General features: G+C 30.5%; 1 protein-coding gene across 1 annotated transcript; it reads right to left on the bottom strand.

The window, feature by feature from the left end:
- Positions 1 to 7,112: 7,112 nt before the first annotated feature.
- LOC127078815 (transcription factor MYB10) lies at positions 7,113 to 8,483 on the bottom strand. Its single transcript, XM_051019239.1, has 3 exons — positions 8,169 to 8,483; positions 7,548 to 7,900; positions 7,113 to 7,446 (listed from the first exon to the last, which is right to left on the bottom strand). Exons 1-3 carry the CDS (start codon positions 8,481 to 8,483, stop codon positions 7,113 to 7,115), a joined length of 1,002 nt encoding a protein of 333 aa, XP_050875196.1.
- Between the last annotated feature and the right edge of the window lie 3,491 nt (positions 8,484 to 11,974).

The following is an 11,974-nucleotide window of genomic DNA, read 5'->3' as shown; positions in this document are numbered from 1 at the left end:
GATTTGAGTAATGTGATTTTTAACTAAGTGAACAATAGTGTTAGTGTGTTGAAATATATAAGAGAGAGTCCTAGTTTGAATAAAAATCATTTACCCTATTTTTGCTAACTAAATTGCCTTATCTAATATGAAAGATAAAACTAGACAAACTCCACTTTTCTATAATTTTTTAAATTAACTAAATTTGCTAACTATACTATCCAGTAAAATATAAAAACTACCTCAGCTACATTTCTGGTCCAACGCTTTTAAGTAAAATACAAATTTAATGATAGCAAAATTAAAGATAAAGATTATATAATAATTCAATTGTAATTATAAAAAAGTAAAATAAAATATTTTTTTAGAGACATGATTTTGGCGTTTGAGTGGGATCTGATAAACTACGCTTTATAAGTGCCATCTTTTTATTTTAATTTAATAAGTTTAGTATCTCATCTTTCTATAACAAAAAAAAACTTGTTAGTTTTTTTTTTTTTTAAAACAAACTTTTTATATATCTACATTATAATTTTTTTTTTTATAAATGCATTCAAATAAGTTATTTACAAATATCATTTTATGATTTATATTTTAAAATATTATATTAAATATTAACATGTAATTTAATTGGATTTACATTACAAACGTATATAAATTAAATTAGAGGTGCCAATAAAATTAAATTAGAAAGTGAATCTTATTCGTCAATTTAATGAGCTTTGAAGGTGCCAATAAAATTTGGGATTTTAGAGAGGCAAAATGAGGTTGGAATTTATGGAGGTGCCAAGTATGATTGGGCTTTATAAAGGTGTTAAGTATGATTGGAATTTGAAGGTTCTAATAAAGATTGGGCTTTGAAGGTTCCTATAAAGGTTGTCCTTTGAAGCTAGTGAAAGTATACCCGAATGCATCGCACGCTCGAACATACAATATAGTCGCCATAAAACTTTATTTGTTCCAGAAGGAAAGGGAAAACATCTAGAAAACCCAAGGGAAGAGAAATGGGTAAGAAAGTCGGTTATGTAAGGGGAAGGTATTAACACCCCTAACATCCGTTGTACTCAACGAGAACTGTCTTGATTGTTCTATGCTCGAAAGAGTGTTATATCTAAGGATTACTCGTGAAAGAATAAATGGAAAGGAAAGGAATATATAAAATGCTCGGAGAGGATTAGATCCCCCATGCCTATGTATCCTTATAGTAAAATAAGGAATTCATAGTTCTGTAGTTCATAGAAATAATGGTGGGAGGAGAAAGAAGTGTGATAAAAAATATGGTTTGAGCCAAAGGATAATGTGGTTTGAACCCGTGAAGGGATGAAGTCTGAACCCAAGAGGAAAACTGACATGAACCAATGTGTGGGAAGCCAATGACATGTAACTACTATATGGTGGGGCCGAAAACAAAGGGAAATAAGTGTTTGGCATCAAGGCAAATATCTCTCGGTTCAGAGGCAGACACTGGATGAATCTCAAAGAAATAATATATTTGGCTCAAAGAGAGAGTATATCACATGGAGTGAATGATTGGTAGTAGGTATTGAATGAAGGGAATGAATAGTGAATGATGGAAATGAATGGTAGGAAGAGATAAATAATTAAGGTAGAAAGAATTGAAGATTTGGTAAAAATGGCAGAAGGGTATAGTTTGAAACCAAAAGATAAGGGTATTATTGGAATCCCTAACGGAAATGGTATTTGATCCCTAAGAGTAAAGTTAGCGTACACCAATATGTGGGGAGCCGATGCATGTAACCACTATATATATGGTTGGTTCGAAAATAAGGAGAATTAATTGTTTGGCATCAAGGCAAACATCTCTTGGTACAAAGCTGGATAATTGTCCTAAAAGGGTATATATAGAAATCCTAATAAAAAATGGTATTTGATTCCAAAGAAAGGCAGTATGTCACTGAGATGAATAATTATGATTGAAGATAGATGATGGTTCATGAAAGATATGAATGGAGCCCTAAGGAAGAAGAATGAATAATAATTAGGATTGTGCTTGCCAGGGGTTCGAAGCCTTGTGCCTACGTATTCTCATTGTGCATTGAGAAAGTCAGAGCTTTGTAGTTCGTGGAACTAATGCGGAACAAGGACGGAAAGATTGATTTAATAAGAAGTGATGAAAAGTATAACTTGCACCAAAAGACAATGGTAGCATAGGAACCAATAAAGGTGAATGAACTTTGAACCAAAGAGTAAACAGATATATTGGCCAAAAAATAAAAGAATGAAGTATTTGGCATCAAGAGAAACATTTCTTGGTTCACAAGGTGGACACTTGAATTACCCTAAAAGATATGTATGAGACTCAAAGGAAAATTCTATTTGGTCCAAGGAAACATTATATCACTATAGAGGAACAAGCAATTTAAAACCAAAAGAAAATGGTATATTGAATCCATGAAGGAATAAACTCTGAACCAAAGAATAAACATGCATCAAGCCAGAAAACAAAGGAATTAAATGTTTGGCATCAAGACAAATATCTTTTGGTTCATAAGATGGACATTGGAATTGCTCTATAAGGATATGCATGAAATCCAAAGGTATTATGTGTTTATTGCAAGATGAATGTGGATTATTTCTTCAAATGAATTTGAATCGAGAAAGTGAATCTACTTCTTCAGTTTTTCACGCCTTTAATGTATTTTCTTTATGTACCAAAAATTCTAAAAAAGGATTATTGTCTCTGCAATTAATGTGTTCTCCAAGGAATCTACTTCTGTCATTTTATTTATGAAAGATTTAAATTAATTTTTGCTAATTTGAACAAAGTTTATTTTAAAATCTAAAAAATATACAGTTTAGTCATTTTTTTTCCAAATAAATAATCCATTATTGTCTCTCATTCTAGTTTTGTTCATCTTTAAAAACCTAAATCATTTCATTTTTGGACAAAAGTATTTCATTAAGATTATCATCTTCAAAATAATTTTTTTAGTAGAAAGATAGCAATTATTTAGCCTTAAATTAAACCTCAAGCTTTTTAAAAAATCGAAGTTGGCTATAGTCTAACATGAGTTCAGTTAATAGGAAGTGAACACTAGGTTCAACCACGACTCATAATTGGAGTACTATTGTATCATTGCTTAAAATTTAATTTCAAAAGTTAAAAGTGATATTTAAAAAAATGTTTTCCGGAAAGTTTTTAAAAATTAATGTAATAAAAATTATTTAAGAGAGATTTATAGAAATATACTCATTTTTGGAAAATTTGAATAAATTAATTATAATAAAAATAAATTAAAAATATTTAATACAATTTCATGATTGGACGAATCACATCCATTGAAAAAAATATTAATTTATGGATTGAATGAATTTTATCTTTAATGGATGAATTAAATTGAATTTTTTAAAAGAAATTTTAGTAGATCATTGATGGATTAGTAGATTGTTTTGGTCCTTCCGCTAACAATTTAATTCATATCTATCAAATCAATCTATTTTACCACCCCGTCGCTGTCATACCCCAATTTTGTCCGTACATTTTAAAAGTTTCATAAATTCGATTTTTATTTCAATTTGTATCAGCCGTACAACATAACATGTATTTCATCATTAATAATATCTAAAATATCAGTCAGAATAAATTCTTGAAAATACAGACAATTTGGTTAAATCATTCCTCAAGTACGTGAAAAATCAACGGATAAAAAATTTCGAAATTAAACTTGCAGACGCCAGTATTATTAATCTACGGTCTGCGTAGTTCAGCCTGTTGTGCTCGTTATATTTTTCGACGACTTTTTCAGCTGCATTTTAATTTGTTTGAGCCTTTTAATCATTGAAAATTTATTTCAAAATTTAAAGAAACGTTGTATTTTTTCAATAAGTATATTTCGCACCGATCATCTTCATGCATCCGATTTAATTTTTCGAGCAAATTTTCACCCGACTTTTATTTATTTTTAGTTGTTTTAATTATTTTCTTTCGTCAAAATAGTCCGATTAAATAAATAGAATTTTTCATTTTATTATTTTAATTTTATCATGATTATTTAAAAAGTTGTTAATTTTATTTGAATTAATTAATTTAATCTCATTTAAGCCAATTAAATTATTTAGAAAGGCCATTTTAGTTAGTTACAATTTGTGTTTCTTTCATCCGATCTCAATCAGAATTAATCAATGGATCCTAGTTGCAATCCTTCTTCACTTAGTTTCACCCAATCAAATAATAATAGTACAAAGGATTAAAAATGATGGAATAAAAAAAAAGATCAAAATAAATCTCTCTTCCTTCAATAAGGCCTGCCACGCGCGGACAGCTAGCACGGGGAAATGAAAATAAAAAGAAAACTCTCTCTCTCTCCGGTACATTAGATGAAAAAAAATATAAAAGTACAACACCTCTCTTCTCTTGCCAGCTCATACACCGATACCCACATTTCTCTCTCACGGAATCTCTCTCTGTAGCATGAGAAAAGAAAAACAAAAAGAAGAGAATAAAGAAAAAGGGTAAAAATCCAACGAATCCACTGTTACCTCTTCTCTCCATTTTTCCGCCTCTTACCTTAAACCGACCACCACACACATACCAACACCCATTCCATCATCTTCCTTCTTCCCACACGCAAACCACCTCCACACTCGCAAACCACCACTACGCTTCACCTCATCTGGCATCTCATCGCGGACTTTCCTTTTCTCCCTCGAAACCACCACTACCCTTTATTTCATCTTCTTCACCTCCACGAACGCCCAGCCTTTCGCCGTCGAACCAACCATAACAACCCTTGTCGCGCTATTCTCACCTCCAACTTCGACCACCGCCGGCGTCCACAAACCGCCGTCCATATCATCACCCGCTACAACTCAACACCACCAAAAACTCCATCGCCACTCACTTCGTCTCCTTCACCATACACCTCCTCCGCGAAACCGACCTACAACTTTCCGTCACGGGCGAGATTCACGAACGCTGACCACCACTGTAAACTCCTTCGTCCGCGTTTCCCTCAATCTACCTTCAAAACCCGCCGCGGAACCTCACACAAAACCGTATTTTTCCATCCGGAGAAACAACCGCCAGACCGCCGCGTCATCCTTCTCTGTCTTCACAACATTTATCAACCGCGATCCGTCTTCGTATCAACGCACTACTTCATCTCCGCCGTGCCGATTCACAGTATCCCTCACAAACCGGCAACAACAACATCGAACAACAACAGAACTTTGTTCTTCAACTCTGCTCAAAATTAAAGGTTTTGGTTTCAAATCACTTCGATAAGTCGAGTGTCGTTCGAGCCTATTTTTGATGATGTACCATGGATAAGTGGATTTGAAGAACCTTATGATGATATGCTTCTGAAATAAACTCTTGACGACTATTCAATTTTACGGTAACAGTTCAATTTAAGCTTATTTTAGAACTTTTTTTTCTTCGATTTCATTACAATATTGGATATATTTGGATAATGTGTGTGTTTGTGTATTTTTTCGATTCGTTTTGGGTGTAGATGGTATTAACGTGCTTTGTGCTGTAAATTTCGGTGAGAATTGTAAAAAAAAATCTGAGTGTTGTTACTCTATGTCGTTGTTGTCTTTGTTTCGTGTTAGCCCCACAATTTCGATAACGATTTGGTTTGAGTTTGTGTTGATGTTACACTGACCATTCTTTCAATTGCATCCTTAATTTTCAATTTGGTTATATTTATTTTTGTGCTTGAGATTGGGATTTATCATGTTGAAAGTTTTAAGTTGATTACTTGATATTCATTTTCAACTAAATGTGCTTGTTGAATTCGTTTGGATGTGAGTATCATAAGTTGATCATTTTGATGTCCAACATTTTACTACTATTTATAGGTTATAGAATATTGGTTAGGATTGCAAATAGATGGTGAGATACTAAGAATATTGTGCCTGCTGCATTTCGTTTTATTGTGCCAGTACATGAAAAATTGAAAAAATCAATCTTATTTTAGGGATATTTGTTTATACATGATAAGTTGATTTGTTTTTTTTTTTGTTAGATTTGAGTTAAAAATTCAGATCATGCGCCATTTGAATAGTGAAAGGAAGGGGTCATTTCTTTACTAACTTTGTACATTTTTGCTCCACTAATAATAAATTCCTATACGCCATATTAATTTTGTGAATAAATCAAAAAAAGTATGTGCGGTTGTTGCTTCTGTTTGCGTTACGTGATCAAACTTATAATTCATGGACTCGACTCTATGTCGTTATGCCGCCAAAGCTTCTATAAATTAATTGTATATTTTCATTGTGTTACGATCTTGTGTATGACACAAATTATATTGTCATTTCGCTCTAACCGGTTTTGAGCATATTGTAACCAATTCAATTCAATCATTTTTAATCGACGTTATCACATATTTTCATTCTTTTAATTAAATTAATTAATCAATTTAGATCTATGCTTTCTAATTGATCATACCTTTTATTTCTTATTCTTGTTATGTTGTTTGGTGTAATCCCTGTAATGAGTTGTTTAAATTAATAAATGTGTTTATTGCATGATGAATGTGTATTATTTTTTCAAATGATTGAAAAAGTGAATCTTATTCGTCAGTTTTTCATAAAATAAATTTAAATTTTTTTGTAATATTTTAAAAAACATTTTTGTAAAATCCACTTTCAAAAATTTAAAGAAAAAAATTCATTTTTTTAAAGTTAAAATAAACAGGTTCAAAGAAGAAAATAAAATCATTATTAAAAATTATTTCATGTTCGACGACACATATTATTCACGGACATACATTTATATATAAATCTAGTATATTTATTGAATAATAATTATTTATTTTTTAAATAAAGGTGCCCATAATCCACTTGTTTTGATCCAAATCATTCATTTTAAATTTTAGAAAACTCTAGAATAAATGAATGAGACAATGTGGAAAACAATATTGCGTTCAAAATGCACACATTAAGATAAAATACTTCTTTCAAATACAATTGGAAAAAGTGTTCGTAATACAAATTAATTCTTAAAAAAAATGAAAATAGTAACTAAAGAAATAAAACTCACATTATAATTATAGTCACTGTAAGCTAATTTTTTATTGTCTACCATCCTCCATAAATCCTTGGGAGGGAAGTTTTTTCTAAATGTGTCTAAGATATCTTTTACATTATGCATGTATCTATCAAGTTCACCAAAGAGGAACACATTCAGATAGCAACCAAGGTTCTAAGATCTCATATTGAGGCTCCTCATATGATAGAATTGGATTTTGAAGATATTGGTCCGAATGCATTTCTTGTGGAAGTTGATAATCCATATCTATATTGTATGGAGGAAGATCTTGATCAAAAAACATATTAGATGATAGATCTGGATTTTGAAGATATTGGTCAGAAAACATTTCTTGTGGAAGTTGATAATCCATGTCTAGATTGTATGGAGGAAGATCTTGATCAAAAAACATATTACTTGATGAAAATGATGGAACTATATCTTCCATATCTTGAAAGTATGAAGGAAACCTGTTAGCATTCATAATATAAATTCTAATGTTAGTCTTGACATATGTTAATGTAATTATAAATTTTAAAAAGAAAAAAAAAACATTAAATTGTCTACTCACCTATCATCCAATGTTGGGACAACATGATTGTTGAAACAAGTACTTTCCTCATTATTGTAGAGCATACTTGAATCATCAGCCAACGTTGAAAATTGTTGAAAGTTGTTGATATTTTTGTCATCATAAATTTGATCAAGAAGATAGTTACCATGCAGAATATCTTCTTGATGATCAAATTCCATTTCTTCTTCTTGGGAGACATTATTTTGTTGGTTACTAATTTCTCCAACATTGTTATTCAACTCATCAACATGGTTTATGTTTTCTGGAATGAGGTGCTTTCTAGAGTTTTTTAAACTCCTTTTTTTGGAATTAATAAAATTCTTTAACTCGTTATCGGTTCTTCCAGGAAACTGTCACAACAAAAACATTCAAAATAATTATATATCCAATTATCGATTATTCTAAAAAAATATCGGTGCATATCACTAAAATTTATTAATTAATAAGTAGACTTCATGCGAAAAAATTATTACAAAAAAAAACCCTAATCTTAGCAAACATAAAAAAAAAATCATTACCTATTATAAATGGTTACAATTATAGAAAGCCTAATAAGCTTTAATTTTTTTTATAAAAGTAATTTTTTTTCCTATAAGAGTGAAGCATGAATAAACAAACCTGTGAAATCATTTGAGACCATTTGGGTCCTAACTCATTATAGAGATGAATAAGTTTTCTCCCTTCTTCTTCATTGAACGAACACTTTTTTAAAATTGGATTTAGATGATTTAACCATCTTAAACGACAACTTTTTCCATCTCGAGCAAGCTTTGTTTTCTTTCGTATAGAATCCCACTTTCCAACTCCATATTTGATCACATATTCTCTTAATAATTGATCCTCTTCATTTGACCATGTTCCTTTTTTTAACACAATATTTCTAGTATCATCACCATGATTGCATTTTTCTTGTTGCAAAGATGAAGATGCCATGATTTGAGTAAATGTGATTTTTAACTACGTGAACAATAGTGTTAGTGTGTTGAAATATATAAGAGAGAGTCCTAGTTTGAATAAAAACCATTTACCCTATTTTTGCTAACTAAATTGCCTTATCTAATATGAAAGATAAAACTAGACAAACTCCACTTTTCTATAATTTTTTAAATTAACTAAATTTGCTAACTATACTATCCAGTAAAATATAAAAACTACCTCAGCTACATTTCTGGTCCAACGCTTTTAAGTAAAATACAAATTTAATGATAGCAAAATTAAAGATAAAGATTATATAATAATTCAATTGTAATTATAAAAAAATAAAATTAAATAATTTTTTTTAGAGACATGATTTTGGCGTTTGAGTGGGATGTGATAAACTACGCTTTATAAGTGCCATCTTTTTATTTTAATTTAATAAGTTTAGTACCTCATCTTTCTATAACAAAAAAAACTATTTTTTCTTTTTTTAAAATAACCTTTTTATATCTACATTATAATTTTTTTTATAAATGGATTCAAATAAGTTATTTACAAATATCATTTTATGATTTATATTTTAAAATATTATATTAAATATTAACATGTAATTTAATTGGATTTACATTACACGTATATAAATTAAATTAGAGGTGTCAATAAAATTAAATTAGAAAGTGAATCTCATTTGTCAGTTTTATTGAGCTTTGAAGGTGCCAATAAAATTTGGGATTTTAGAGAGACAAAGTGAGGTTGAGATTTATGGAGTTGCCAAGTATGATTGGGCTTTATAGAGGTGTTAAGTATGATTGGAATTTGAAGGTTCTAATAAAGATTGGGCTTTGAAGGTTCCAATAAAGATTGTCCTTTAAAGCGAGTGAAAATATACCCGAATGCATCGCACGCTCGAACATATAATATAGTCGTCATAAAACTTTATTTGTTCCAGAAGGAAAGGGAAAACATCTAGAAAATCCAAGGGAAGAGAAATGGATAAGGAAGTCGGTTATGTAAGGGGAAGGTATTAACACCCTTAACATCCGTTGTACTCAACGAGAACTGTCTTGATTGTTCTACGCTCGAATGAGTGTTATATCTAAGCATTACTCGTGAAAGAATAAATGGAAAGGAAAGGAATATATAAAGTGCTCGGAGAGGATTAGATCCCCCATGCCTACGTATCCTTATAGTAAAATAAGGAATTCATAGTTCTGTAGTTCATAGAAATAATGGTGGGAGGAGAAAGAAGTGTGATAAAAAAATATGGTTTGAGCCAAAGGATAATGTGGTTTGAACCCGTGAAGGGATGGAGTCTGAACCCAAGAGGAAAACTGGCATGAACCAATGTGTGGGAAGCCAATGGCATGTAACTACTATATGATGGGGCCGAAAACAAAGGGAAATAAGTGTTTGGCATCAAGGCAAATATCTCTCGATTCAGAGGCAGACACTGGATGAATCTCAAAGAAATAATATATTTGGCTCAAAGAGAGAGTATATCACATGGAGTGAATAATTGGTAGTAGGTATTGAATGAAGGGAATGAATAGTGAATGATGGAAATGAATGGTAGGAAGAGATAAATAATTAAGGTAGAAAGAATTAAAGATTTGGTAAAAATGACAGAAGGGTATAGTTTGAAACCAAAAGATAAGGGTATTATTGGAATCCCTAACGAAAATGGTATTTGAAACCTAAGAGTAAAGGTAGCGTACACCAATATGTGGGGAGCCGAGGCATGTAACCACTATATATATGGTTGGTTCGAAAATAAGGAGAATTAATTGTTTGGCATGAAGGCAAACATCTCTTGGTACAAAGCTGGATAATTGTCCTAAAAGGGTATATATAGAAATCCTAATAAAAAATGGTATTTGATTCCAAAGAAAGGCAGTATGTCACTGAGATGAATAATTATGATTGAAGATAGATGATGATTCATGAAAGATATGAATGGATCCCTAAGGAAGAAGAAAGAATAATAATTAGGATTGTGCTTGCCATGGGTTCGAAGCCTTGTGCATACGTATTCTCATTGTGCAATGAGAAAGTCAGAGCTTTGTAGTTCGTGGAACTAATGCGGAACAAGGACGGAAAGATTGATTTAATAAGAAGTGATGAAAAGTATAACTTGCACCAAAAGACAATGGTAGCATAGGAACTAATAAAGGTGAATGAACTTTGAACCAAAGAGTAAACAAGCATATTGGCCAAAAGATAAAAGAATGAAGTGTTTGGCATCAAGAGAAACATCTTTTGGTTCACAAGGTGGGCACTTGAATTACCCTAAAAGATATGTATGAGACTCAAAGGAAAATTCTATTTGGTCCAAGGAAACATTATATCACTATAGAGGAACAAGCCATTTAAAACAAAAAAAAAATGGTATATTAAATTCATGAAGGAATAAACTCTGAACCAAAGAGTAAACATGCATCAAGCCAAAAAACAAAGGAATTAAGTATTTGGCATCAAGACAAATATCTCTTGGTTCATAAGATGGACATTGGAATTGCTCTAAAAAGATATGCATGAAATCCAAATGTATAATCCAAAGGAATTATGTGTTTATTGCAAGATGAACGTGGATTATTTCTTCAAATGAATTTGAATTGAGAAAGTGAATCTACTTCTTCAGTTTTTCACGCCTTTAATGTGTTTTCTTTATGTACCAAAAAATCTAAAAAAGGATTATTGTCTCTATAATTAATGTGTTCTCCAAGGAATCTACTTCTGTCATTTTATTTATGAAAGATTTAAATTAATTTTTGCTAATTTGAACAAAGTTTATTTTAAAATCTAAAAAATATACAGTTTAGTCATTTTTTTTCCAAATAAATAATCTATTATTGTTTCTCATTCTAGTTTTGTTCATCTTTAAAAACCTAAATCATTTCATTTTTGGACAAAAGTATTTCATTAAGACTATCATCTTCAAAATAATTTTTTTAGTAAAAAGATAGCAATTATTTAGCCTTAAATTAAACCTCAAGCTTTAAAAAAAATCGAAGTTGGTTATAGTCTAACATGAGTTCAGTTAATAGGAAGTGAACACTCGGTCCAACCACGACTCATAATCGGAGTACTAGTGTATCATTGCTTAAAATTTAATTTCAAAAGTTAAAAGTGATATTTTAAAAAATGTTTTCAGGAAAGTTTTTAAAAATTAATGTAATAAAAATTATTCAAGAGAGATTTATAGAAATATATATATTTTTGGAAAACTTAAATAAATAAATTATAATAAAAATAAATTAAAAATATTTAATTCAATTTCACGGGTGGACGAATCACATCCATTGAAAAAAATATTAATTGATGGATTGAATGAATTTTATCTTTAATGGATGAATTAAATTGAATTTTTTAAAAGAAATTTTAGTAGATCATTGATGGATTAGTAGATTGTTTTGGTCCATCCGCTAACAATCTAATTCATATCCATCAAATCCATCCATTTTACCACCCCCCATCGCCTCTACCAACGATCGAGTTTCTATGTGTCA

The sequence above is a fragment of the Lathyrus oleraceus genome, chromosome 5 (assembly GCF_024323335.1).
Source record: "Lathyrus oleraceus cultivar Zhongwan6 chromosome 5, CAAS_Psat_ZW6_1.0, whole genome shotgun sequence".
Lineage (NCBI taxonomy): Eukaryota > Viridiplantae > Streptophyta > Magnoliopsida > Fabales > Fabaceae > Lathyrus > Lathyrus oleraceus.
Note: the sequence above shows the minus strand (reverse complement) of the source record. Positions and strands in the feature narration are given on the sequence as shown.

Bases quoted from the DNA above. Each gene is read 5' to 3' on its own strand.
- LOC127078815 (XM_051019239.1), bottom strand. From the start codon at position 8,483: ATGGCATCTTCATCTTTGCAACAAGAAAAATGCAATCATGGTGATGAT. The intron at 7,901-8,168 runs GTTTGTTTATTC...TTGTTGTGACAG, and splicing joins GGTCTCAAATGATTTCACAG to TTTCCTGGAAGAACCGATAA. The intron at 7,447-7,547 runs GTGAGTAGACAA...GAATGCTAACAG, and splicing joins GTCCCAACATTGGATGATAG to GTTTCCTTCATACTTTCAAG.